The following is a 26,149-nucleotide window of genomic DNA, read 5'->3' on the forward strand; positions in this document are numbered from 1 at the left end:
CATCACAACCTTATTAGAAGTATTCACTTACTCAGGCAAGAGAAACAGCCGGTTGCGGCACCTCCATCCACCACTTAGTATATACAGTCCACTGGCGACCTAGGCACGGAACCACCGGGTTAGTGCTCGATATTCAGGATGACTGTGGTGCCAATATTCCAGAAAAAAGTAATAGATAAAACTATTGTGTAGAAGTAGAAAGAATTGGACGGCACTCACCCAAATCCTGTGGCATAAAAAATTCTTCTTTATTGAAAAGATCGGGACATCACAAACAGGTTACAGCGGGGAGGGAGTGATGCATGGTGCTCAGAGAGAGGCCTCTCTCTGAGCACCATGCATCACTCCCTCCCCGCTGTAACCTGTTTGTGATGTCCCGATCTTTTCAATAAAGAAGAATTTTTTATGCCACAGGATTTGGGTGAGTGCCGTCCAATTCTTTCTACTTCTACACTTATTAGAAGTATAACTAAGTATATAGCATATAATTACTATAATACTGCCCCCTATGTGCAAAAATATAGATTAACTACTATAATACTGCCCCCTATGTACAAGAATATAACTACTATAATACTGCCCCCTATGTACAGGAATATAACTACTATAATACTGCCCCCTATGTACAAGAATATAACTACTATAATACTGCCCCCTATGTACAAGAATATAACTACTATAATACTGCTCCTATGTACAAGAATATAATTACTATAATACTGCCCCCTATGTACAAGAATATAACTACTATAATACTGCCCCCCTATGTACAAGAATATAACTACTATAATACTGCCCCCTATGTACAAGAATATAACTACTATAATACTGCCCCCTATGTACAGGAATATAACTACTATAATACTACCACCAATGTACAAGAATATAACTACTATAATACTGCCCCCTATGTACAAGAATATAACTACTATAATACTGCCCCCTATGTACAAGAATATAACTACTATAATACTGCCCCCTATGTACAAGAATATAACTACTATAATACTGCCCTCTATGTACAGGGATATAACTACTATAATACTGCCCTCTATGTACAGGGATATAACTAATATAATACTGCCCCCTATGTACAGGGATATAACTGCTATAATACTGCCCTCTATGTACAGGGATATAACTACTATAATACTGCCCCCTATGTACAGGGATATAACTACTATAATACTGCCCCCTATGTACAAGAATATAACTACTACAGTACTGCCCCTATGTACAAGAATATAACTACTATAATACTGCCCCCTATGTACAAGAATATAACTACTATAATACTGCTCCCTATGTACAGGGATATATCTACTATAATACTGCCCCCAATGTAGAAGAATATAACTACTATAATACTGCCCCCTATGTATAAGAATATAACTACTATAATACTGCCCCCTATGTACAAGAATATAACTACTATAATACTGCCCCCTATGTACAAGAATATAACTACTATAATACTGCCCCCTATGTACACGAATATAACTACTATAATACTGCCCCCTATGTACAAGAATATAACTGCTATAATACTGCCCCCTATGTACAAGAATATAACTACTATAATACTGCCCCCTATGTACAAGAATATAACTACTATAATACTGCCCCCCATGTACAAGAATATAACTACTATAATACTGCTCCCCATGTACAAGAATATAACTACTATAATACTGCCCCCTATGTACAAGAATATAACTACTATAATACTGCCCCCTATGTACAAGAATATAACTACTATAATACTGCCCCCTATGTACAAGAATATAACTACTATAATACTGCACCTTATGTACAAGAATATAACTACTATAATACTGCCCCCTATGTACAAGAATATAACTACTATAATACTGCCCCCTATGTACAAGAATATAACTACTATAATACTGCCCCCCATGTACAAGAATATAACTACTATAATACTGCTCCCCATGTACAAGAATATAACTACTATAATACTGCCCCCTATGTACAAGAATATAACTACTATAATACTGCCCCCTATGTACAAGAATATAACTACTATAATACTGCCCCCTATGTACAAGAATATAACTACTATAATACTGCCCCCTATGTACAAGAATATAACTACTATAATACTGCTCCCTATGTACAAGAATATAACTACTATAATACTGCCCCCTATGTACAAGAATATAACTACTATAATACTGCTCCCTATGTACAAGAATATAACTACTATAATACTGCTCCCTATGTACAAGAATATAACTACTATAATACTGCCCCCTATGTACAGGAATATAACTACTATAATACTGCCCCCTATGTACAAGAATATAACTACTATAATACTGCCCCCTATGTACAGGAATATAACTACTATAATACTGCCCCCTATGTACAAGAATATAACTACTATAATACTGCCCCCTATGTACAAGAATATAACTGCTATAATACTGCCCCCTATGTACAAGAATATAACTACTATAATACTGCCTCCTATGTACAAGAATATAACTACTATAATACTGCCCCCTATGTACAAGAATATAACTGCTATAATACTGCCCCCTATGTACAAGAATATAACTACTATAATACTGCTCCCTATGTACAAGAATATAACTACTATAATACTGCCCCCTATGTACAGGAATATAACTACTATAATACTGCCCCCTATGTACAAGAATATAACTACTATAATACTGCCCCCTATGTACAAGAATATAACTACTATAATACTGCCCCCTATGTACAAGAATATAACTACTAGAATACTGCCCCCTATGTACAGGAATATAACTACTATAATACTGCCCCCTATGTACAAGAATATAACTACTATAATACTGCCCCCTATGTACAAGAATATAACTACTATAATACTGCCCCCTATGTACAAGAATATAACTACTAGAATACTGCCCCCTATGTACAGGAATATAACTACTATAATACTGCCCCCTATGTACAAGAATATAACTACTATAATACTGCCTCCTATGTACAAGAATATAACTACTATAATACTGCCCCCTATGTACAAGAATATAACTGCTATAATACTGCCCCCTATGTACAAGAATATAACTACTATAATACTGCCCCCTATGTACAAGAATATAACTACTATAATACTGCTCCCTATGTACAGGAATATAACTACTATAATACTGCCCCCTATGTACAAGAATATAACTACTATAATACTGCCCCCTATGTACAAGAATATATAACTGCTATAATACTGCCCCCTATGTACAAGAATATAACTACTATAATACTGCCCCCTATGTACAAGAATATAACTACTATAATACTGCCCAATGGACTGGAATTGGAATTTGATGGTGCTTTATGAATAAAGATTATTATCATTATACTTCCCATTTAAAGATGAATGTAATAATAATTATATTAAATCTTTATTTAGCGCCATCATATTCTGCAGCGCTGTACAGATCATGTGGTCCATATACTATACAATAAGACACTACAGTGTAATATGATCTGTGATTGTTTAATCCTCCTGTTGCTGGTTGTATATAATCTCTGCGTGTTCTGTGGTTAGTGACCCGTGTTCTCTCTCTCTACAGCTCAGAACTGTTCTGGTTTCCGGACCTGCGCTCAGTGCCTGGAGCACCCTGGCTGTGGTTGGTGTAATGACCCCAGTAACACGGGGAAGGGCAGTTGTATAGAAGGTTCCTCTCGGGGCCCCGTGAAGCCTCAGGGGAAGCAGTCTAGTGAGATGGTTCTGGATACTGGGCTGTGTCCTCGGGACAAGAACTATGAATGGTCCTTCATCCACTGCCCAGGTAAGGAGGAGGCTGCTGTTCACTGGATAAATACTTCCTACATAGAGGTCATTGACTAAGTGGTTCCTCCCCTTACCTTAACCCCACCCCATCACCTGTCTGTACCATAACCTCACCCCCATCACCTGCCCGTACCATAACACCACCCACTTTACCTGCCTGTACCCTACCCCACCCCAATCACCTGCCGATACCATAACCCCACCCCCTTCACCTGCCCGTACCATAACCCCACCCCCATCACCTGCCGATACCATAACCCCACCCCCTTCACCTGCCCGTACCATAACCCCAACCCCATCACCTGTCTGTACCATAACCTCACCCCCATCACCTGCCCGTACCATAACACCACCCCATCACCTACCCGTACCATAACCCCACCCCTTCACCTGCCCGTACCATAACCCCACCCACTTTACCTGCCTGTACCATAACCCCACCCACTTTACCTGCCTGTACCCTACCCCACCCCATCACCTGCCGATACCATAACCCCACCCCCTTCACCTGCCCGTACCATAACCCCACCCCCTTCACCTGCCTGTACCATAACCGCACCCCCATCACCTGCCTGTACCATAACCCCACCCCCATCACCTGCCTGTACCATAACCCCACCCCCATCACCTGCCTGTACCATAATCCTGCCCTCACCTTCTCCCACTGTACAATAACTCTGCCACCACCACCACCTGCCTGTACCATAACCCTGCCCCTACTTAACCATCGCCACCACCTGTCCCCCATATTACACTCCTGTATGATGTCCCCCTGTATTATAACACTCTTGCATAATGCCCCCACCCCTGTATTATAACACTCCTGTATAATAATAATATAAAACTCCTGTGAGATGCCCCCCATGTATACTGTACCCCATGGTAACGCCGTATCTTTCCCCTGCAGCGTGTCAGTGTAATGGGCACAGCACTTGTATCAATAATAACGTGTGTGAGCAGTGCAAGAACCTGACCACAGGGAAGCAGTGCGAGACCTGCATGCCGGGGTACCACGGGAACCCCACCAACGGGGGCGAGTGCGAAGGTAAGTGACACCCTGAGATACAGCAGTGCTACTGTACCCAGCAGATATGAAATTTATCATATCAGTGTATATACAAGTCAAAAAATAGTGGCACACCAAAATCAGTGAAAAAAAGTAATTACTTTACACCAAGAGTGCTACGTTTCAGCTCAAGCCTTGAGAAAGGCTCCTGGTATAGGAGCTGAAACATAGCACTCTTGGTGTAAAGTAATTACTTTTTTTCACTGATTTTGGTGTGCCACTATTTTTTGACTTATATATGGAAGGATTTAACAAATCCGGAGGTTAAGCACCCAAATTTTTCTAAACTGGTGCAGGTGAGCCTTTTCTGATTTTTTACATCAGTGTGTGTATATAATACATATACACAATATACACTCACCGGCCACTTTATTAGGTACACCATGCTAGTAACGGGTTGGACCCCCTTTTGCCTTCAGAACTGCCTCAATTCTTCGTGGCATAGATACAACAAGGTGCTGGAAGCTCCTCAGAGATTTTGGTCCATATTGACATGATGGCATCACACAGTTGCCGCAGATTTGTCGGCTGCACATCCATGATGCGAATCTCCCGTTCCACCACATCCCAAAGATGCTCTATTGGATTGAGATCTGGTGACTGTGGAGGCCATTTGAGTCCAGTGACCTCATTGTCATGTTCAAGAAACTAGTCTGAGATGATTCCAGCTTTATGACATGGCGCATTATCCTGCTGAAAGTAGCCATCAGATGTTACAGGGTACATTGTGCTCATAAAGGGATGGACATGGTCAGCAACAATACTCAGGTAGGCTGTGGCGTTGTACCAAGGGGCCCAAAGAGTGCCAAGAAAATATTCCCCCCACCATGACACCACCACCACCAGCCTGAACCGTTGATACAAGGCAGGATGGATCCATGCTTTCATGTTGTTGACGCCAAATTCTGACCCTACCATCCGAATGTCGCAGCAGAAATCGAGACTCATCAGACCAGGCAACGTTTTTCCAATCTTCTACTGTCCAATTTCGATGAGCTTATGCAAATTGTAGCCTCAGATTCCTGTTCTTAGCTGAGAGGAGTGTCACCCGGTGTGGTCTTCTGCTGCTGTAGCCCATCTGCCTCAAAGTTCGACGTACTGTGCGTTCAGAGATGCTCTTCTGCCTACCTTGGATGTAACGGGTGGCGATTTGAGTCACTGTTGCCTTTCTATCAGCTCGAACCAGTCTGCCCATTCTCCTCCTGATTTCCGCCCACAGAACTGCCGCTCACTGGATGTTTTTTCTTTTTCGGACCATTCTCTGTAAACCCTAGAGATGGTTGTGCGTGAAAATCCCGGTAGATCAGCAGTTTCTGAAATACTCAGACCAGCCCTTCTGGCACCAACAACCATGCCACGTTCAAAGGCCTCAAATCACCTTTCTTCCCCATACTGATGCTCGGTTTGAACTGTAGGAGATTGTCTTGACCATGTCTACATGCCTAAATGCACTGAGTTGCCACCATGTGATTGGCTGATTAGAAATTAAGTGTTAACGAGCAGTTGGACAGGTATACCTAATAAAGTGGCCGGTGAGTGTATATATATATATATATATATATATATATATATATATACACGTATTTACACATACACAGACACACTGTTGCATCCCCCCTAGTGTATATAGAGATACCGATGTCCTGCCGCACCCCCCTCTAGTGTTTATAGAGATACCGATGTCCTGCCGCACCCCCCTCTAGTGTATATAGAGATACCGATGTCCTGCCGCACCCCCCTCTAGTGTATATAGAGATACCGATGTCCTGCCGCACCCCCCTCTAGTGTATATATAGATACAGATGTCCTGCCACACCCCCTCTAGTGTATATATAGATAGAGATGTCCTGCCGCACCCCCTCTATTGTGTGTTTATATATTGTAATGGATTAGACTCGGGATCACCGTCTCCTGGGGTAGACGGGTACGATACACCAGAACAACAGTAAATTCACTGTCCACACTGTGGGATTTGGATACCACTGACCGCAGCCAGTTTTATTCGGCAAAAATACAAAATAAATAAAACAGCAAAATAAGCCTAAGCCTCCCTGGCACCAACTATATATGGAGGTTCCCTACCTCACCAGGACCAGGCCTACTGCCAGGCACCCCAAAAACTCACAGTATGTCAGTTCACAACTGCCTCGGCACCAAAGGCCTTTGGCATGGCCGGTCTCTTCCCCAGAGTGAAGCCAATGTGGGAAGTCTGCACCAGGTACATAAGCAGGACTTCCAGCTGGATGATAATTAAACTTATCAGACGGACCCAACTTTCCCAGGTCTGCCTTCTACTCAGCTTTTCCTTGGGTAAAATGCACATTTCATGTGCATGTGTGTCCGCTAAAGGAATCTGCACCATCGCGTTTACCATCACCAAATTTTGCACATCTTCTCTCTGTGACTCAAGGAACGTCACTGACAAGGTTTTGAGTCAAAAATTTCACCCTGCGCTTTCCAAAATACACTTATTACCCACCATATACAGGAGCCATTGTTTGCTGCTGCTGTGGCAGGTGGAAGCTGAGCTGTGATTGGTTGCTGTTATGCCACAGGTCATTAATATGAGCTCTGAGCTCTGATTGGTTACTATAGGCAATGAATAGAAGACATCTTAGGCTGGCGGCACACATGGCGTTTTAAACCCGTTTTTGGGCCCTTTTTAAGCAGTCCCTAAAAAAATGCAAGCGTTTTTTGAAAACGCATCTGTTTTTGACCGGTTTTATCAATTGTCTTAATTAAAAAACGGATGCATTTTTTAACGGACTTCTTAAAAACGGCCCAAAAACGCGTTCAAAACGCCACGTGTGCTGCCGGCCTTATGTGTGAGGTAAGATGTGAGGTAACCCATTCTATTTTACTATAGCTAAGAGCAGTTATTTACTATCCTGGGCAGCACAGGGAGCTATGGCTAGTGTATATATATACAGAGACCCTGCTGTATACTCCAGTATTATTCTTGGTGACTGCAGATTGAAACAGTAGAATAGATTTTTTTCCCTTTCCCATGTTCTGCTTCCTGTAGATTGTATCTGACTCTGCACAGTGGGGACCCCCGACCCTCTGCACAGTGGGGACCCCCGACCCTCTGCATCACCCGCCCCTCATTGATACAATATTGAGATCACAGGAAGCAGAGGTCTTCTATTTCTTCCTATTGACAGACGAAGCCCTTCTTCCCTTTATGGCGCTGTAAATAATGTGTGGTGGCGGCGGTGCCGGTATTGTGTGGAGCTGGCAGAGGGTCGGTGCTTGCTGCGGCGGCGCTGTCACCGTGATCTATGGCTCTGGTTGTTATTCTGTAGGGAAACATTACAGAACTCACAGAATAAGCTCTCCTGTCACCTCCGCTAAATTATGTGCCCGGCAGTAATGGCCTGAATCAATCCCCACGCCCTGCCAATACATACACCCCCCCGCAGGGGCCGCGCCGCCCCAGGACACAGCTCTTACACTATCAGTATCTGGTATCCGGCGGACGGCTGCTCTTATATCTTAGTATTCACAGCTTTCTGACGGATTTTCTGCTCTAATTCCTCACATTTGTCGTATCTCTACTTGCCGTCAGTGAATGTTAATACTCCTGGTTACATTGAGGCGTTAACCCATTACATAGCTAGTCCCACTCTCTGCTGTTACATTTGGATCCAGGTTAGATGTGACCGACACAGTCTGGACTACTGACTGATACATTGTAGCAAAATAGAGAGAGATATGCAGAGTCTAGATTACAGAGCATTGTCTGTTCTTCATACAGTTCTACCTAGATCCTTCCTTGATGAGGCCACAATCACACGTTTGCTCGCGTTGCATTGATATTGCGACGCTAGCGCACAGGGGGCGGGCCTCGGCCACGAAAACCAATGTGTTGGGTAACTAGGCCCCTGGTGTCTTGCATTTAGCCGAGGCCTGCCCCCTGCTATCCCCGTGCTATGAACGCAACGCGACCGGAACAAGTTACACTCAGGGCAGACATTGCACTTCGAGCCTCAGCAAATGCATAAAACACCCAAACCAACCAACAAAATCTGAGCGGAGAATTGGATACAATTGTATCCAGTCAAGCAAAGAGCTTATAAGTCTTAGAAGAGACTGAGACATGTGAAGCTCACAGAGCGTTGCCCAGACTGGATACACCTGCAGCAATCTCTCTGCTCAGAAGTAGATACAATTGTATCAGGATTAGACAATGCTCTATGAGCTAAACACTCTGATACATTGTAACACTCTGATTGCTTCCACTGAGTCTCAGAACTTCCCCTGAGCAAATGCTGCTCACAGCTGAGGGTTTGTTGCAGATCATGGTCTTTACTCATATGTTGAAATGTAAACGCAGTAGTAGCTTCATGTAAGGAGTTAAGCAGAGACCCTGCAACTACTAAGGAGATGGAAACTAGTTGTTGTTCATGATGTTAATTCTGTGTACAGATAAATTTAAATGCCATGAGATCAAGTAATATTCTTCTCTTGTGACCGTGGAGCTGTTGCCACTAGCGATCCAGGACTGGAGGTCACTTCCAATCTTAAGACAACCTGAAGACATCTATGACTACAAGCCCCATTATTAGATTGTAAGCTCTGTGGGGAATCAGTCTCATATTGGAGGTTGCTATTTGGGAGGTGTGGGATCAGGGTCTTGGGAAAGCTGGAACTCTGATAACTTAACTCCTGGGTAAGGCTATAGATCTCTCCGAAAGCTACTGTGTATATAGTCAGTACATTAACCCACAGTATATACAGGGGGATAAGGAACGATCGCCCTCTGCCCCTGCGTTAATCAACTCTGTACATGTCAATATGGTGATGGGCAGCGGGTACATTGTCATGACAGCAGCGGCTCTAATTGAGTGTGTACACAGCAGTCTGCAGTATTGGATTATTGGGATTTCCCATCTTGTACTTATCAATATACGAGGATCAGCGCAACACTCACTACATGTTCACCGCTCTGAAAACCTCTCAAGACATCTGTCTCTGGCAACAGAATCCCAGGAATCAGCACATTCTCCCAGGATTGACTTCAACGCATCACTTACAACAAGAGCGACCTTGCAGTCTACTATAATACTGCTCCATGTACAAGAATATAACTACTATAATACTGCTCCATGTACAAGAATATAACTACTATAATACTGCTCCATGTACAAGAATATAACTACTATAATACTGCCCCCTATGTACAAGAATATAACTACTATAATACTGCCCTCCTATGTACAAGGATAGAACTACTATAATACTGCCCCCTATGTACAAGAATATAACTACTATAATACTGCCCCCTATGTACAGGAATATAACTACTATAATACTGCCCCTATGTACAAGGATAGAACTACTATAATACTGCCCACTATGTACAAGAATATAACTACTATAATACTGCCCCCTATGTACAAGAATATAACTACTATAATACTGCCCCCTATGTACAGGAATATAACTACTATAATACTGCCCCTATGTACAAGGATAGAACTACTATAATACTGCCCACTATGTACAAGAATATAACTACTATAATACTGACCCCTATGTACAAGGATAGAACTACTATAATACTGCCCACTATGTACAAGAATATAACTACTATAATACTGCCCCCTATGTACAGGAATATAACTACTATAATACTGCCCCTATGTACAAGGATAGAACTACTATAATACTGCCCCCTATGTACAGGAATATAACTACTATAATACTGCCCCTATGTACAAGGATAGAACTACTATAATACTGCCCACTATGTACAAGAATATAACTACTATAATACTGCCCTCCTATGTACAAGGATAGAACTACTATAATACTGCCCACTATGTACAAGAATATAACTACTATAATACTGACCCCTATGTACAGGAATATAACTACTATAATACTGCCCCTATGTACAAGAATATAACTACTATAATACTGCCCACTATGTACAAGAATATAACTACTATAATACTGACCCCTATGTACAAGAATATAACTACTATAACACTGCTCCCTATGTATAAGAATATAACTACTATAATACTGCCCCCTATGTACAAGAATATAACTACTATAATACTGCCCCCTATGTACAAGAATATAACTGCTATAATACTGTCCCCTATGTACAAGAATAGAACTACTATAATACTGCCCCCTATGTACAAGAATATAACTACTATAATACTGCCCCCTATGTACAAGAATATAACTACTATAAAACTGCCCCCTATGTACAGGATTATAACTACTATAATACTGCCCCCTATGTACAAGAATATAACTACTATGATACTGCCCCTATGTACAAGAATATAACTACTATAATACTGCCCCCTATGTACAAGAATATAACTACTATACTACTGCCCCTATGTACAGGAATATAACTACTATAACACTGCCCCCTATGTATAAGAATATAACTACTATAATACTGCCCCCTATGTACAAGAATATAACTACTATAATACTGCCCCCTATGTACAAGAATATAACTACTATAATACTGCCCCTATGTACAAGAATATAACTGCTATAATACTGTCCCCTATGTACAAGAATAGAACTACTATAATACTGCCCCCTATGTACAAGAATATAACTACTATAATACTGCCCCCTATGTACAAGAATATAACTACTATAATACTGCCCCCTATGTACAAGAATATAACTACTATAATACTGCCCCCTATGTACAAGAATATAACTAATATAATACTACCACCTATGTACAAGAATATAACTACTATAATACTGCCCCCTATGTACAAGACTATAACTACTATAATACAGCCCCCTATGTACAAGAATATAACTACTATAATACTGCCCCCTATGTACAAGAATATAACTACTATAATACTGCCCCCTATGTACAGTAATAGAACTACTATAATACTGCCCCCTATGTACAAGACTATAACTACTATAATACTACCTCCTATGTTCAAGAATATAACTACTATAATACTGCCCCCTATGTACAGGAATATAACTACTATAATGTACAAGAATATAACTGCTATAATACTGCCCCCTTTGTACAAGAATATAACTACTATAATACTGCCCCCTATGTACAGGAATATAACTACTATAATACTGCCCCTATGTACAGGAATATAACTACTATAATACTGCCCCCTATGTACAGGATTATAACTACTATCATACTGCCCCCTATGTACGAGAATATAACTACTATAATACTGCCCCCTATGTACAAGAATATAACTACTATAATACTGCCCCCTATGTACAAGAATATAACTACTATAATACTGCCCCCTATGTACAAGACTATAACTACTATAATACTGCCCCCTATGTACAGGAATATAACTACTATAATACTGCCCCCTATGTACAAGAATATAACTACTATAATACTGCCCCCTATGTACAAGACTATAACTACTATAATACAGCCCCCTATGTACAAGAATATAACTACTATAATACTGCCCCCTATGTACAAGAATATAACTACTATAATACTGCCCCCTATGTACAGTAATAGAACTACTATAATACTGCCCCCTATGTACAAGAATATAACTACTATAATACTGCCCCCTATGTACAAGACTATAACTACTATAATACAGCCCCCTATGTACAAGAATATAACTACTATAATACTGCCCCCTATGTACAAGAATATAACTACTATAATACTGCCTCCTATGTACAAGAATATAACTACTATAATACTGCCCCCTATGTACAGTATTATAACAGCTATAATACTGGCCTATATGTACAGGAATATAACTACTATAATACTGCCCCCTATGTACAAGAATATAACTACTATAATACTGCCCCCTATGTACAAGAATATAACTACTATAATATTGCCCCCTATGTACAAGAATATAACTACTATAATACTGCCCCCTATGTACAAGAATATAACTACTATAATACTGCCCCCTATATACAAGAATATAACTACTATAACACTGCCCCCTATGTACAAGAATTTAACTACTATAATACTGCCCCCTATGTACAAGAATAAAACTACTATAATACTGCCCCTATGTACAAGTATATAACTACTATAATACTGCCCCTATGTACAAGTATATAACTACTATAATACTGCCCCCTATGTACAGGAATATAACTACTATAATACTGCCCTCCTATGTACAAGGATAGAACTACTATAATACTGCCCACTATGTACAAGAATATAACTACTATAATACTGACCCCTATGTACAGGAATATAACTACTATAATACTGCCCCTATGTACAAGAATATAACTACTATAATACTGCCCACTATGTACAAGAATATAACTACTATAATACTGACCCCTATGTACAAGAATATAACTACTATAACACTGCTCCCTATGTATAAGAATATAACTACTATAATACTGCCCCCTTGCTGGGAGGTTGTGTGTGAGCAGAGCTCCTGAGTCTCCTGATGCCTGGAGACAGCCCAGGGCGGGGCCACCCTGGGTGGGGAACTTCCCCAAGCAAGGCCCAGGCTTCCAGGCCTACACCGGGAGAAATCTCCCTCACTAATTCTGATGGGGATGTAAATCCCAGAGTTAGCCGCCAGCAGAGCAGCAGCCAGTTTGTGAGTGACGTTAATGTTATGAAGAAAGAAGAAAAGAAATTGAGTGAAAGTGAAGGCAGATCCCAGCCCGGGCAGCATGGAGCACAGATAATGAAGCAGCTGAGTACAGGTCAGGCAGCAGGTGCACAGCCCCCCACTCCTGCACCCAGACAGCGGAGAAGATCTCTGGAAAGACAAACCCTGCAAGAAAACCTGCAGCAGAGAGAGGTTGTGTCCAGCATGGCCTGCACAGGCCGCACCAGGTCAGCAGCAAAGCCGCAGAGTGTCTCTGCACAGAGTGATCCAGCCTCAGTCTCAGGCCCGGCCATTACAGGCAGCAAACCTGAGAAGCCAAGGCAGGAGATGGTTACACCCAGGCAGCCTGGAGGACTACAGCAACCAGCACGGCAGGTGAAAGAGACCACCCGAGCGCCTGAGCTGCAGATGGCGGAGGAGATCCCGGCACTGGTAAGGAGGATGGGGGAGCTAAGTCACCACAAGCAGATGCTGCAGATGCAGATAGACTGTATGTATAGCCTGAGGACTGCGCACCCAGAGAGCAGCGCCCTGTATAATAGTAAGCTGCAGGCGCTAAGTAAGGAGCTGGCGGTGGTGGTCAGGGACATGGACTGTGTTCTGGAGAGGATGGGACCCCTGGCCGAGTCCTATAAGAACAGGGAGCGCTTTGCCCAGCAGAAGCAGAGCTGTAACCCTGGACCCCGGGCCCCTGCAGCACAAGCAGGACTTGATGCACCCCACAAAGTGTCACCCCAAGTATTGAAACCTGCAAGTTTCTCATTCCAGAAGGGACAGACACAAGAGCAGCCGCAGATCCCCGCAGCAGGCCTGAATAAAAATGCTGTAGTACCACAGGTCCCAGCAGAGACTGTGCAGCAGGACAGTGGACTTCCATCCATGCGTCATGGTGATGCGGTGACCCAGAATTGTGCTGTAGTGACAGAGACTGGGGACATTGCTGGACGTATTGATGTGGCTGAGGGGTTGGGGGATGGAGGGGACCCTCAGTCTATCTGGGAGGTGCAGCCACCGGTGGATGGGGGGCAGGGGGTTGTACAGGATGATGTGTGTGACTTCCCCCCTTTAACATCGAGCCCCCCAGATGAGTCAGGTTCCTCTACTTCAGACCCTCCGCCCAATACCCAGAGTGAGCCCCGTCAGGAGCCTCCTAAAAACGCCTGGAGCCGCGGCGCTCCCTCCTTCACCTCTGGCGCACACTACTCAGGGCAGGCGTTTAAGAGGAGGAACGTGGTGCGCTTTAAGATCAGAGGCGCTAAGGAAGATCTCCCGGATAGGAGGTTTGTGGTCCGGGATCTCCTGTGCGGCCAAATGGGGTTCTCCCCAGATGACATCCTGGCGGTCATAAACCTTCCAGACAGACAGGGCTATGATGTCAGCTTCAAGCTCATGTCTAGTCTGGACAGGTTCTGGGATAAACTCCCCCGGTTCGGGGACACCGATGGCTGGTGTAAATTCACGTTTGTCCCCATATCCAGGCCAGGTACCGTAGTGGTGAATATCATCTTTTGGAACGAGTCGGTTCCTCCTCAGGACATTCTGGTGTGGCTCAGGCGCCATTGTGATCTTGTGTCTGACCTCACCAAGAATAGAGACGCCGACGGTATCTGGACTGGAGGGTGGAAGGTTCTAGTAAAGCTGAGACAGTACAATAACATCACCCTACACCTCCCTAACTCCTTCTTCATTGGTAGAGAGAAAGGCGTCTGTTTCTACCCAGGGCAGCCACGGAAGTGCTTCAGATGTGGTAAGATCGGGCATGTGGCTAAAATATGTACAGTGGTAAAATGTAATCTGTGCGGGGAGGTCGGCCATCTCAGTGCCAGCTGTGAGAAGGTCAAGTGTAATCTATGTGGTGAGATGGGCCACCCACACAAGGATTGCCCGGAGGCCTGGCATAACATTGCTAGAGACTTCTCAGATGATGAGATAGTCCAGGAGGCAGACGCCTTAGAGGAGGAGGCCATGCTGTCAGGACAAATTCTGACTAGGCGGGAAGTACAACAGGGCTCAGGTAAAACTGCTCAAGAACCTCAGCGGTCAGGGAGCACTCAGGGGAGTATGGAGGTTGTCATCCAGGAGCAGCCTCAGGCAGCCACCTCTGTAGCACCTGGTGATTATGAGGAGGTAAAGAAGAAAAAAAGAAAGAAAAAAGACAAATCCTCCCGTAAGCCTGAGGAGTACAGTGCGGAGCCTAAGACCAGGAGGAAGTCCAGTGGTGATACTGGGGTCATGGTCCTTGGCAACCGGTTTGATGCTCTGTCAGAGTCAGATGGGGATTATGAGCGAGAGCTGGAACGTATTGACAATGAGTGTGAGGTGGACATAGGGGACCCCCCAACTAAAAAGAAGCCCCCTCCTGAAGATACCGCTGTGGAGTCAGACATGGAGACAGGTGGTAGACAGGGGGAGGATGACTCTGACATATGATGATGGGGGTCACTGCTCTGCTCTTTATCATTGTAATGGCTGGGTTCTCTCTAAAAGTTGCTTCCAGCAACGTCAACAGCATTAAAGTAAGAAGGACCAGACACGCTGTATATGACCACCTAAGATATCTGGGCGCTGATGTCATCTTCCTGCAGGAGACCCGTCTGACCACCTTGGGGCATCTCCGTGAGGCTGAGCGTGAGTGGCGGTCTGGTCCTTCTTACTCGTCACTGGCTGTGGAGCCGTACGCCGGGGTCGCCATACTGTTTAACACCACAGACGTGACGGTGCACAGGCTGACGGAGGTCGCTATGGGGAGGTGCCTGGTGCTAGAGGTGACCATCCATGGTAGGCGGCTCCGGCTGATTAACATCTATGGCCCACAGACAGTGACAGAGAGAATCCAGCTGTTCAATGAGGTGAAGCAGTATCTTTTTACCTCTATCCCTGTGATAATGGCGGGTGATTTCAATGTTACCATGACATCAGGTGACAGGTCCTCGGGCAGAGCAGTGGTCAGAGACTCCAAAGTCCTAAAGAGCATCATATCACAGGCCGATCTATGTGATGTATTCACCCTGGATGGTAGGACACCTAAGTACACCTACTCCTGTGCTGACAGACACAGCAGGATCGATATGGCTTTTGTGAGTCCCTCGGAGACTGTTAGTGGGATGAGCGAGAGAGTCGTCCCATATTCTGATCACCTGGCGTTATTTTTTTGTATGGGAGCCTCTAACCACTCGGACATTGGTCGGGGGTTATGGAGGTTCAATTCTAGCATCCTGGATGATGTATATGTCCAGAATTGTATCCACTCCCTTTTTCAGGACCAGCTCCAGAGACAGGACTTCTATGATAACATATCTGACTGGTGGGAGAACGTCAAGGAGGAGATCAGGTCCCTCTTGAAGAGACTGTCAGTGAAGAAGGGTAAGAGTAAGTACAGCCAGTATCTCAAGCTGCGGAGAGAATTGGAGTCACTGTATTCGGCGGGAGGGGGGGACAAACAGAAAATTGACCGACTGAAGTCTGAAATAAAGCAGTATCAGTACAGCCGCTACACGTCCCTGGTGATCGAGAGAGATTACGGAAAACTGGGTGTTCCCGATCCGTATGAAAATTGCCGGGAACGTGTGGCCAAGAAATCGATAACAGGTCTCACTGACTCCCAGGGAGTTTTACAGGAATCTCGGGAGGGTATCCTGGGGGTGGTGAGATCCTACTATGCTGAGTTATTTCAGAGGAAGGTTTTGGATAAAGAGAAAATGGCTCAATTCTTGGAGGCAACTCCAGGCCCTGACACTAAAGATTTGGACTTTTCTCCTTTGACAGCAGGAATAACAGAGGAGGAGGTTAAAGAGGCCATTGATAAGTTACATCTGAAGAAGGCACCAGGTCCTGATGGAATAACATGTGAATTCTATAAGAAATTTAGAGACTTCTTGGCTCCAATCCTTGTGGATGTGTTTACTAATTGTTTAGAAAATCACCTGATGCCTCCATCCATGAGAGTGTCCTCCCTTATTCTGCTGTCCAAAGGTAAGGAGCCTAGTGACATCAAGAACTGGAGGCCGATCGCCCTCTTGAATGTCGACCGGAAGATTCTGGCAAAGATTCTGTTTTCTAGGTTAGTCTGTTTGTCCCCGGCACTGTTGGCAGGCTCTCAGTACGGCACAGTAAGAGGGCGGAACATCTCTGGAGCAGTCCTCTCGATAAGGGAGATGTTTGAGAGATGTAAAGCTCTGAGGTGTGGGAGATATGTTGTAGGTCTGGACCAGGCTAAAGCCTTTGACAGGGTTGATCACGATTATCTATGGGCCACTTTGTCAAAGTACGGTATTCCGGGACAATTTATAGATTGGCTGAAAACTTTGTACAGAGAGGCGAAGAGCTTTCCTCTGATCAATGGTTGGCAGGGGGACACTTTTGAAGTAGAGGCCGGGGTGCGACAGGGCTGCCCCCTGAGTCCACTGCTGTATGTGTTTGCCATAGACTTGTTTCTGCGATCACTGCAGTGGTGCGATTTTCGGGGGGTTCCGGTCCCCCGGTGCTTGCCTTTGAAGGTAGTCGCCTACGCGGATGATGTGACTGTGGTGATATCTGAACCTCGTGAGGTGGAGATGTTATCTGCAGCCATCAGAAGCTACTCAGAGGCCTCCGGGTCTCTGGTTAACCTTGAGAAGAGTCAAGCTTTCTGGACATTGGATACTGCTCCTGGCTTTGATCTGCCACAATTCGCCAAGGCCTCCACCCATATTAAGATCCTTGGGGTGAAATTTGGGAGGGAAGATAATGCCAAGCTAAATTGGGAAGAGAAGTTGGAAGCCGGAAATGCAAAGGTTCAGCGATGGAAGAACTGGAGGCTGACCTATAGAGAAAGGGTTACTCTGATGAAGACTTACCTGGTCCCTGTCTTCCTCTACGTCTCTGTCGTCTTTCCTTTGCCAGAATCTTTCTCCGCTAGGCTCTTTAGCCTGTTCTTCCAGCTTTTGTGGGGGAACAGGCTGAACCCTGTAAAAAGAGGGATCACCTACCTGCAGAGGAGAGAGGGTGGACTGGATATGTTAAATCCAAGGGTGTTCTTTGACTCCATGTTTCTGAAAGTTAATTTTGGTTGCCTGGACTCAAACAATGATCTCCTGTGGGTAAGTAGTGTCAGGGACTGGATATTGCCTTTTGCAGAGTCTTGGGTGCGAGGCGGCAGTCTCAAGAGGGGCCGATGGACTCCTGGCTTCCTCCCCCAGTACCTGGAGTATGGTCTCAGGTGCATGAAAAAGTGGAGGCTAGACAAAACATTATTGGAGAGTAAGACCAGGAGGGATCTCTATACCAGTGTCTGTAGGACCTTTTATTCGTTACAGCCAGCTCTGAGGGACTGCACAACGGCCACCCTGCAGGAGAGTCTGAAGTTCCTTAATGGACCGAGGCTTCCAGCCAAATTCTTTGACATCGCCTGGTTGTCTCTGCATGGGAAGCTTTTTGTTAGAGGAAATTTAAAATTCCTGAGTCTTTCTGATCGTTTGTGCCCCTTAGGATGTCAGCAGGAGGAGACCATGGAGCACTTTACCACCGAGTGCCCGGGAGGGAGGCGGATATGGCAGGAGGTGTCCCGCAGGCTGAATATACCACGTCTACAGTCCCTTAGATACCCTGAGATCATCTATGGGGTAACACCACATATAACGGACATTGACCGGGGGACCATGTACCTCATTATCACCATCATTAAGTATTATCACTGGCACAACAGGACCCGAGTCTCCATCCACAGCGAGACCTTCCACCACGTGGCCGCAGTCACACTTATTATGTCTGAGCTCAGGTGGATCAGATCCATAGAGATTGGGAAAAGTGATGGGAATAGAAAGTTTTGGAGGAACATAAGTCTATACTGATTGATCATGTTATTTTGTTTATTTCTGACTTTTTTCCCCTTAAACCAGTGATGGACATTTAAGTTATTATAAATGGAATTATGATTTCTTGTAAATTCTGATAAGAATGTAAAATGTATTTTGTTTGTTTTTTACTAATAAAAATTGCCCCCTATGTACAAGAATATAACTACTATAATACTGCCCCCTATGTACAGGAATATAACTACTATAATACTGCCCCTATGTACAAGGATAGAACTACTATAATACTGCCCACTATGTACAAGAATATAACTACTATAATACTGACCCCTATGTACAAGGATAGAACTACTATAATACTGCCCACTATGTACAAGAATATAACTACTATAATACTGCCCCCTATGTACAGGAATATAACTACTATAATACTGCCCCTATGTACAAGGATAGAACTACTATAATACTGCCCCCTATGTACAGGAATATAACTACTATAATACTGCCCCTATGTACAAGGATAGAACTACTATAATACTGCCCACTATGTACAAGAATATAACTACTATAATACTGCCCTCCTATGTACAAGGATAGAACTACTATAATACTGCCCACTATGTACAAGAATATAACTACTATAATACTGACCCCTATGTACAGGAATATAACTACTATAATACTGCCCCTATGTACAAGAATATAACTACTATAATACTGCCCACTATGTACAAGAATATAACTACTATAATACTGACCCCTATGTACAAGAATATAACTACTATAACACTGCTCCCTATGTATAAGAATATAACTACTATAATACTGCCCCCTATGTACAAGAATATAACTACTATAATACTGCCCCCTATGTACAAGAATATAACTGCTATAATACTGTCCCCTATGTACAAGAATAGAACTACTATAATACTGCCCCCTATGTACAAGAATATAACTACTATAATACTGCCCCCTATGTACAAGAATATAACTACTATAAAACTGCCCCCTATGTACAGGATTATAACTACTATAATACTGCCCCCTATGTACAAGAATATAACTACTATGATACTGCCCCTATGTACAAGAATATAACTACTATAATACTGCCCCCTATGTACAAGAATATAACTACTATACTACTGCCCCTATGTACAGGAATATAACTACTATAACACTGCCCCCTATGTATAAGAATATAACTACTATAATACTGCCCCCTATGTACAAGAATATAACTACTATAATACTGCCCCCTATGTACAAGAATATAACTACTATAATACTGCCCCTATGTACAAGAATATAACTGCTATAATACTGTCCCCTATGTACAAGAATAGAACTACTATAATACTGCCCCCTATGTACAAGAATATAACTACTATAATACTGCCCCCTATGTACAAGAATATAACTACTATAATACTGCCCCCTATGTACAAGAATATAACTACTATAATACTGCCCCCTATGTACAAGAATATAACTAATATAATACTACCACCTATGTACAAGAATATAACTACTATAATACTGCCCCCTATGTACAAGACTATAACTACTATAATACAGCCCCCTATGTACAAGAATATAACTACTATAATACTGCCCCCTATGTACAAGAATATAACTACTATAATACTGCCCCCTATGTACAGTAATAGAACTACTATAATACTGCCCCCTATGTACAAGACTATAACTACTATAATACTACCTCCTATGTTCAAGAATATAACTACTATAATACTGCCCCCTATGTACAGGAATATAACTACTATAATGTACAAGAATATAACTGCTATAATACTGCCCCCTTTGTACAAGAATATAACTACTATAATACTGCCCCCTATGTACAGGAATATAACTACTATAATACTGCCCCTATGTACAGGAATATAACTACTATAATACTGCCCCCTATGTACAGGATTATAACTACTATCATACTGCCCCCTATGTACGAGAATATAACTACTATAATACTGCCCCCTATGTACAAGAATATAACTACTATAATACTGCCCCCTATGTACAAGAATATAACTACTATAATACTGCCCCCTATGTACAAGACTATAACTACTATAATACTGCCCCCTATGTACAGGAATATAACTACTATAATACTGCCCCCTATGTACAAGAATATAACTACTATAATACTGCCCCCTATGTACAAGACTATAACTACTATAATACAGCCCCCTATGTACAAGAATATAACTACTATAATACTGCCCCCTATGTACAAGAATATAACTACTATAATACTGCCCCCTATGTACAGTAATAGAACTACTATAATACTGCCCCCTATGTACAAGAATATAACTACTATAATACTGCCCCCTATGTACAAGACTATAACTACTATAATACAGCCCCCTATGTACAAGAATATAACTACTATAATACTGCCCCCTATGTACAAGAATATAACTACTATAATACTGCCTCCTATGTACAAGAATATAACTACTATAATACTGCCCCCTATGTACAGTATTATAACAGCTATAATACTGGCCTATATGTACAGGAATATAACTACTATAATACTGCCCCCTATGTACAAGAATATAACTACTATAATACTGCCCCCTATGTACAAGAATATAACTACTATAATATTGCCCCCTATGTACAAGAATATAACTACTATAATACTGCCCCCTATGTACAAGAATATAACTACTATAATACTGCCCCCTATATACAAGAATATAACTACTATAACACTGCCCCCTATGTACAAGAATTTAACTACTATAATACTGCCCCCTATGTACAAGAATAAAACTACTATAATACTGCCCCTATGTACAAGTATATAACTACTATAATACTGCCCCTATGTACAAGTATATAACTACTATAATACTGCCCCCTATGTACAGGAATATAACTACTATAATACTGCCCCCTATGTACAAGAATATAACTACTATAATACTGCCCCTATGTACAAGAATATAGCTACTATAATACTGCCCCCTAAGTACAGGAATATAACTACTATAATACTGCCCCTATGTACAAGAATATAACTACTATAATACTGCCCCCTAAGTATAGGAATATAACTACTATAATACTGCCCCCTATGTACAAGAATATAACTACTATAATACTGCCCCCTATGTACAAGAATATAACTACTATAATACTGCCCCCTAAGTACAGGAATATAACTACTATAATACTGCCCCCTATGTACAAGAATATAACTACTATAATACTGCCCCCTATGTACAAGAATATAACTACTATAATACCTTCCCGCTCGACGCTCTCCTTCCTGATCGTCGTTCTTCTCTCTCTTCCTGCTCGCCACTCTCCTCTCCCCGCCTGCTCCGCATTTCTGCATTTTCCCTTTTCCTCCTCGCTCCTCTCCCATCCTGCTTGCCGCTTTCCTCTCCCCTCCCACTCACTGCTCCCCTCTATCCACTCGCTCTCCTCTCCTTCACAACCCTCTCCTCCTTCAGCTCTCCCTTCCTCCTCCCCGCTCTTCTCTTCCCTCCTGCTACTGCTCTCATTTCACCTCCTGCTGTGTGCTCTTCTCTTCCCTCCTGCTCTGTGCTCTCCCTTCACACTCTCCTCTCCCCTCCTGCTCCGGTCTCCCCTTTTGTTCCACGCTCTCCTCTTCCCTCCTGCTTCTCCTCTCCCCTCCTCTTCCACCCTCTCCCCTCCTGCTCTGCGCTCTCCCATCCTCCTCCACACTCTCCTCTTCCCTTCTGCTCCACGCTCCGCCCTTTTGCTCCTCACTCTCCTCTCCCCTCCTGTTCCACGCTCTCCTCTCCCCTCCTGCTCCACGCTCTCCTCTCCCCTCCTGCTCCACGCTTTCCTCTCCCTTCTTTCCTCTCCCCTCCTCCTCCACCACCCTCTCCCCTCCTCTCCCACACTCTCTGCTCCTCGCTCTCCTCTCCACTCTGCTCCTCGCTCTCCTCTCCTGCTCCTCGCTCTCCTCCCCCCCTCCTCCACACTCTCCTCTTCCCTCCTCCTCCACCCTCTCCTCTCCCACACTCTCTTGTGCCCTCTGCTCCTCGCTCTCCTCTCCCCTCCTGCTCCGTGCTTTCCTCTCCCCTCCTGCTCCGTGCTTTCCTCTCCCTTCCTCCTCCACACTCTCTTCTTCCCTCCTGCTCTGGGCTCTCCTCTCCCCTCCTGCTCCGTGCTTTCCTCTTCCCTCTGCTCCACACTCTCTTCTTCCCCCATTCCCCCGCGCTCTCCCCTCCTACTCCGCGTTTCCTCTCCCCTCTGCTCCACACTCTCTTCTTTCCTCATACTCCGCGCTCTCCCCTCCTACTCCGCGCTTTCCTCTCCCCTCCTGCTCCGCGCTTTCCTCTCCCCTCCTGCTCCACACTCTCTTCTTCCCTCATACTCCGCGCTCTCCCCTCCTACTCCGTGCTCTCCTCTCCCCTCCTGCTCCGTGCTTTCCTCTCCCCTCCTCCTCCACACTCTCCTCTCCCCCCCTGCTCCACGCTTTCCTCTTCCCTCCTGTCTGTGCTTTCCTCTCCCCTCCTCCTCCACACTCTCCTCTCCTCTCCCCTCCTGCTCCACACTCTCCTCTCCCCTCCTGCTCCACAATCTCCCCTCCTACTCCGCGCTCTCCTCTCCTCTCCCCTCCTGCTCCACGTTTTCCTCTCCCCTCCTGTCCATGCTTTCCTCTCCCCTCCTCCTCCACACTCTCTTCTTCCCTCATACTCCGCGCTCTCCCCTCGTACTCCGAGCTCTCCTCTCCCCTCCTGCTCCACACTCTCCTCTCCCCTCCTGCTCCACTCTCTCCTCTCCCCTCCTCCTCCACACTCTCTTCTTCCCCTCGTACTCCGCGTTCTCCTCTCTTGCTCCACGCTTTACTCTTGTTTATTGTCAATAATTGAGCCTATTTTCCGTGGTTTTCCTCAACATTTGTTTTTTTCTTCTTGGTTAATTTCAGCAAAACTCTCAGATTTTCATCCTATTTCTGTGCCTGTGTGGCAGAGCTCCCCGGTGACACGGATATTAGATTTAGCAGGAGGCATATGCACATATTACAGAATAAACTTCTTGTCTGCTTTTTACAGACTTGTTGTGACTGCAGCTCTTTATTATTATTAGGAGGATTACTTCTCCTTCAGTTCCTCCACGTTGCGGCCACATGCTCTTGGACGTAACGCACCGTTTATGAAGTCTTGCTGTATGGTCTAGTGACTCCTCTGCCTAATAATAATAATACTAATAAAGTTTCTATAGCGCCATCATATTCCATAGCGATGTACAGATCACGGTGGACAGATACAAGTAACATCAGATATTGCATAGAAATAACAGAACCAGATGATACAATAGGAGCGAGGGTCCTGTCCACAACTGGCTACATGGTGCTCCTCCTGTGCCTGGTAATAACCTGCGGCTCCCTGCTCCTCCTGTGCCTGGTAATAACCTGCGGCTCCCTGCTCCTCCTGTGCCTGGTAATAACCTGCGGCTCCCTGCTCCTCCTGTGACTGGTAATAACAAGCGGCTCCCTGCTCCTCCTGTGACTGGTAATAACCTGCAGCTCCCTGCTCCTCCTGTGCCTAGTAATAACAAGCGGCTCCCTGCTCCCCCTGTGACTGGTAATAACCTGCTCTTCATTTTAATGGTAATGCCTGCAGCTCCCTTCCTTTCCTGTACATGGTAATAGCATGCGGTTCCCTGCTCTACCTGTGACTGGTAATAACCTGCGTCTCCCTGCTCTACCTGTGACTGGTAATAACCTGCGGCTCCCTGCTCTACCTGTGACTGGTAATAACCTGCGGCTCCCTGCTCTTCCTGTGACTAGTAATAACCTGTGGCTCCCTGCTCCTCCTGTGCCTGGTAATAACAAGCGGCTCCCTGCTCTACCTGTGACTTGTAATAACCTGCGGCTCCCTGCTCTTCCTGTGACTAGTAATAACCTGTGGCTCTCTGCTCCTCCTAGTACTGGTAATAAATGCGGCTCCCTGCCCCTCCTAGTACTGGAAATAACATGCGGCTCTCTGCTCTACCTGTGACTGGTAATAACCTGCGGCTCCCTGCTCTACCTGTGACTGGTAATAACCTGCGGCTCCCTGCTCTTCCTGTGACTAGTAATAACCTGTGGCTCCCTGCTCCTCCTGTGCCTGGTAATAACAAGCGGCTCCCTGCTCTACCTGTGACTTGTAATAACCTGCGGCTCCCTGCTCTTCCTGTGACTAGTAATAACCTGTGGCTCTCTGCTCCTCCTAGTACTGGTAATAAATGCGGCTCCCTGCCCCTCCTAGTACTGGTAATAAATGCGGCTCTCTGCTCTACCTGTGACTGGTAATAACCTGTGGCTCCTTGCTCCACCTGTGACTAGTAATAACCTTTGGCTCCCTGCTCCACCTGTGACTGGTAATAACCTGTGGCTCCCTGCTCCACCTGTGATTAGTAATAACCTGCGGCTCTCTGCTCCTCCTAGTACTTGTAATAAATGTGGCTCCCTGCCCCTCCTAGTACTGGTAATAATATGGGGCTCCCTGCTCTACCTGTGACTAGTAATAACCTGTGGCTCCCTGCTCCACCTGTGATTAGTAATAACCTGTGGCTCCCTGCTCCACCTGTGACTAGTAATAACCTGTGGCTCCCTGCTCCACCTGTGATTAGTAATAACCTGTGGCTCTCTGCTGCTCCTAGTACTGGGAATAAATGTGGCTCCCTGCCCCTCCTAGTACTGGAAATAACATGCGGCTCTCTGCTCATCCTGTGACTGGTAATAACCTGTGGCTCCCTGCTCCTCCTGTGACTAGCAATAGCTGCAGCTCCCTTCTCCAGCAGTTACTGGTAATACCGGGATCACCTTGCTCCTCTTGTGACTGGTAATATCTGCAATCACGTGGTA

At 44.3% G+C, this 26,149-nt stretch overlaps 1 protein-coding gene across 1 annotated transcript in view; it reads left to right on the forward strand.

Annotated features, from left to right (window-relative positions):
• Positions 1-26,149, forward strand: part of ATRNL1 (attractin like 1) — a 313,371-nt gene that overhangs the window by 123,548 nt on the left and 163,674 nt on the right. Inside the window, exons 18-19 of the mRNA XM_072130772.1 lie at positions 3,591-3,809; positions 4,719-4,856. Coding sequence (XP_071986873.1) covers positions 3,591-3,809; positions 4,719-4,856 — 357 coding nt within the window. The remainder of the gene's footprint in view (positions 1-3,590; positions 3,810-4,718; positions 4,857-26,149) is intronic.

This window comes from Engystomops pustulosus, chromosome 11, assembly GCF_040894005.1.
Source record: "Engystomops pustulosus chromosome 11, aEngPut4.maternal, whole genome shotgun sequence".
NCBI classification, from domain to species: domain Eukaryota; kingdom Metazoa; phylum Chordata; class Amphibia; order Anura; family Leptodactylidae; genus Engystomops; species Engystomops pustulosus.